Raw genomic sequence first — 4485 nt, 5'->3', positions numbered from 1 at the left:
CAGCCCCTGCCCCTGCTCCTGCCCCTGCCCCAGCCCCTGCCTATGCCCCTGCTCAGCTGATTGAGACTGCAGTCTGTATTCTGTGTAAAACACAGTGCAGACAGAGCAGCACACACTTGAACACTGGGGAACATGGTATGGGGTGCGCACTCCAGGGGGGATATGCCAGCCCCCATCTCTGCCATACAAGCCCCCGCCCGCACCTACGGCAGAGAAGAAAACATGGTAATTTCATCTGAAATTACAGTGCTGGATTTAGACTGACAAAGCTCAGTTTTGCCATGTTTGCCGCTATTGTTGCCCCTGCTCGGGGCCTCAGCGTTGCGCTGGGAGGTGACAACTCTAATGGCGCAGTGAGCGCAGCTGGCAGCACAGATGGAGTGTGAGGAGTGACCCCATCCGAGTGGCAGGGCTAGGACCACTCCATGTGGGCTGGGCAGGACAGCCCAGGCATCGGCGGTGATGGGCGCAGAGCTCCCGGGAAGGTGTGAGGGAACACGGGAGAATGATGCCGGAGGAAGCGTGGCCCTGCCCGGGCAGCCCGCCTGCCTGCGCCCAGGACGTGGTGAGTGGTGGGGTCCCCCTGGCCTGGCCGCACACCGAGGTCTCTGATAAATCTGTGGCTGCTCATTTCCTCGAGGACTGAGGAAGGGGACACGGGGAAGGGGACCCAGCCTTGTCTGCAGACAAAGGCCTAGGCACAGGGCAGCAGGCTCCGTGTCACGCTCCAGGCTCTGTGACCTCCCTCTCCGGGGTGCAGAGCACAGGAGGGGAGGGCAGGTGGGGTGGGAAGCCATGTCCCGGCGCCCTCGTGTGCTCCATACAACGCGGGGGAAGGCTGGGCTCTTAGGTCAGCGATCGCTCCCGGCCTTCCTGCGTTCTCCATTTTTATACGATGGACTCTGAGACAGTCACAGAAGCTAATCTCGAGTTAGCTGAAGACAGTTCAGCACTCTACATGGCGCTTGAGTGTCTGCTCCACAGAAGGTCAGACAGGGAGGGCCTCGGTGGCAGCTCGCCGCGCCGTGCTCGCAGCGCCCCCCTTCGCCTGACACAGGCTGCGTCCCTGTCGGGCAGAAGCCTGGCCCCGCCCACTGGTGGCCCGGGAGTTCAGCCTGGGATCGCAGCTCGGCCCTGAACATGACACAGACAACCAGGGGAGAAGACAGAAGCCCCGGAGCCAGGGAAGGACCTCGTCCTGGAGATACCTCTGACTTAAGCCTCTCAATCTCCGTGTCCTGGTCTTCGAGCTGGTGGCGGAGCTGGTTGGCCGCGATCTTCTCCGTCTCCACGATCTGACCGAGGTGGATGTACTTCTGCATCAGCACTTCCCTCTCGATCAAGATGTCCGCATAGCTGCAGAGAAATGGCACAGTCAGTCCCGGGCAGAAATGGCACAGTCAGTCCCGGGCCAGCACGCGTGTGGTGCCAGCCCGAGGGGCACACACAGCGGCCTCGCCGCCTGGCCAGCTCTCCCGACGCAACGTCCCTGCCTGCTTAATGGGCGCCCACCAGTGACAGAGTGGAGCTCGTCCTTCCCGGCTCCTCCCACGGCTGACTTCTTACGGTCAAGCCCCTTAGTCACGCCTCCGCCCACGAGGGACAGGGAGCGCGGGAAGGGCCAGGGGCAGCGGTTAATAAGAAGGCCACCGCCACCTCTAACGAAACACAAGGTCTTCTGCATGGGCAACGCGTGGCCTCCAGCACAGCCTCCGAAAAATGTCACCATGTAAGGTGTTAGCTGGTCGGACACCTGCCACACACAGACAGTGCCAGCAGCCACAAGACCAGGCCTGGCTCACAGGATCGCTGGGGCCAGGTCTCTTATCCAAACCAACAAGCACAACACCGGCACTTGAGAATCAAGGTTAGACTCCTCAGGCCCTAAGCCCAGGAGGCCAGCTTGGGCCTATTGCTTCAGCTAAGCGTGGTAAAGTCAGAACTTGCTCCTAGGTTTCCACTGCTAGCGGGACTCTGGGGTGTGAGGTTCTGCTCCCAGTGTGCTGGGGCTGAGCAGCTCTCACACGCCCGCGCCTCTGCCACACCCTCCTGCCCTGGAGTGGCCAGCTCTGGCCTGCTGTGAGCCACAGTGACTCTCTCTCTCTTCAGGCTGTGGGAGGTGGGGATCATCGCGTCTCGGTGCCGACAGGTGTCTGAGACATTCCTCTTCACACACCAAAATAAAGAGGAAAAGGGCACCCAGATCACAATCCCAGACTTGCCCGCCATAGGGGAGGAGGCCACCCTCCTAGGACGGCTCCTGAGGAGGGCAGGACAGCCTGGGTGGGTGCAGTCGGGACACCCTCGGACACTTCGCAGACACCAGGGAGAGCCAAGGAAGGAAAGGTGGTAGGAGTGCCCAGCAGTGCAGGGCGTGCCCCTGGTGAAACAAGGGCCCTCGAGTTCACGCACTGACAGCACGTCCTTACGACAGATGGCAAGGCTGAGGACGGGGCCTCCAGCATCAGCTCACAGGACACTCTGGCTCCCGCCTCATCAGCCTTCTGCTGTGGTCTTGCTCTGAGGGAAGCCAGGGCCAGGGGACACACAGCACAGGGCAACCTCTCCCCTGCAGCCACGTGAGCTCAGCTCAGCACAGCAGCAGCGAGTCCAGCCCACGCCAACGGGATGCGGGATCTTGGTGGTGGATCCCCCGACCCCAGCATGCCTGGCCATCACTGCATCCACGGCTTGTGGAAACGCCTGGCCCAGCCCAGCCTTGCCTGGATCCTGACTGGGGTGCCGGGTGGAGGGTGAGGTGTGGGGAGGATGACCCATGGCAGTAGCTGCTCAGCTATGGCAGAAAACAAACCTGGCACTGAGAACAGACAGCAGCGCGGCGGGAAGCAAGAGTGAGGCCAGCGGGAGCTTTTATCTTCAGATGAGGGAGGACGCTCAGGAAAAAGAGGCTGCTGGCAATAAGAAGAGGGCTTGGAAACACTGCTCTCCAAAATTTTATAGGTCAATGGATGCAGAACAAATAAGCCAAAATCCAAACCCAGCTGTTGGTCAGAGAGAGACAGACAAAACAGAAACATAATAGGTGTCTCCAGGAGCAGAGACCTCACCAGTGGGTGTTCAGTTACGAGTGGTCACGCCTCCTCCGCTGGCCCAAACAAAATGTAACACTGTGGCACGGAGCATTCGTTGTACGCACTACGTACACTGCGGCACGCAGCATTCGTTGTACGCACTACGTACACTGCGGCACGCAGCATTCGTTGTACGCACTACGTACACTGCGGCACGCAGCATTCGTTGTACGCACTACGTACACTGCGGCATGCAGCATTCGTTGTACGCACTACGTACACTGCGGCACGCAGCATTTGTTGTACGCACTACATAAATGCTACTCGCTATTTATCAAATGCTACCTTTTTAGGTATTAACTTGTGCTAGTTGTACATATCAATGGGGGGCCAGCCAGATAGCTGAGTGGACTAAAGTGCCTGCTTAGGCACAGGGACCAGGGTTCAATCCCCAGCCTGCGGAGCTGGTCCCACCCCCAGGGCGTGCTGAGACTGTGATTAAGACTGGGCGTGGTGGTGCACGCCTATAATCCCAGAGTTTGGGAGCCTGAAAACAGGAGGGTCACTATAAATCTGATCTACATAGCGAAACCCTGTACACCCTGTAAGGTGAGATATTTCAACCCATGTCTAAGCATGCAGTAATAAAATCAAGGTAATTTTACCATTTCTGTCTCCTTATTGTTGCTTTCTGTTTGGCATCTTTCATCTTCTCTCCTCTAGATTTTCATAAAATACGCAGTCAGCCATAAGTCTACAGTCACCCCAGTGTGGGGAACCCTGGAACTTACTTCCATCTGTGTTTTGGGACCTGTTACCCAACCACCTTACTGATGTCTAATTTTGAAGGTTGACTAAAGGAAACCACAAAGGTTTGATTGAATTTGGAGAGTATGAGTTTATAAACTGAAAAGAAATCAGAAAACCTTGGGCTTTGAAAGAAAAAAATAATGAAAACACATTTAAAATCTTCATTTGTTTATCTGTCCTCACAGTACATGCAACCCGAAGCTGAGAAGTGGATGAAGATGTAATTAGATTATTTTCCAACATAAAATTAATTAACTGAAGAGCTAAAAATAAACAATAAAAACAGATGGTGAAAGACAGGATATAAGAGATATCATAAGGGTGCTAACTTTTTCATTTTGATAAGAAGAAGCCCATAATACTGGCTAAAATTAGTAAGTCAAGAAAGAGATGGGAGGGCTTCGCAGACATAGCAAGCCAGCGGCCTACAAGCATAGGAAGAGAAGCCCTGCTTAATCAGAGGTGTAAATTATTTATCAAAATTGATTGCAATTTTAGAAAGTAACAGGTTTGGCGAAGGTATGGGTTATGATTTCTATCTAGTTGTCCCCCCAAAGCCTCATGTAAGTTATGGTGCAGATGTGGCTGGTGGAGCAACCAGTGGCTTGAGGGGCGGGGCCCGAGGACCGGGGCGGGGCCAGAG

General features: G+C 55.7%; 1 protein-coding gene across 1 annotated transcript in view; it reads right to left on the bottom strand.

Moving 5' to 3' along the window:
* Positions 1–4485, bottom strand: part of Rasgrf2 (Ras protein specific guanine nucleotide releasing factor 2) — a 181240-nt gene that overhangs the window by 119454 nt on the left and 57301 nt on the right. The window contains exon 3 of the mRNA XM_004640933.2: positions 1209–1356. Coding sequence (XP_004640990.1) covers positions 1209–1356 — 148 coding nt within the window. The remainder of the gene's footprint in view (positions 1–1208; positions 1357–4485) is intronic.

The sequence above is a fragment of the Octodon degus genome, unplaced genomic scaffold (assembly GCF_000260255.1).
Source record: "Octodon degus isolate 3935 unplaced genomic scaffold, OctDeg1.0 scaffold00129, whole genome shotgun sequence".
In the NCBI taxonomy this organism is placed as follows: domain Eukaryota; kingdom Metazoa; phylum Chordata; class Mammalia; order Rodentia; family Octodontidae; genus Octodon; species Octodon degus.
Note: the sequence above shows the minus strand (reverse complement) of the source record. Positions and strands in the feature narration are given on the sequence as shown.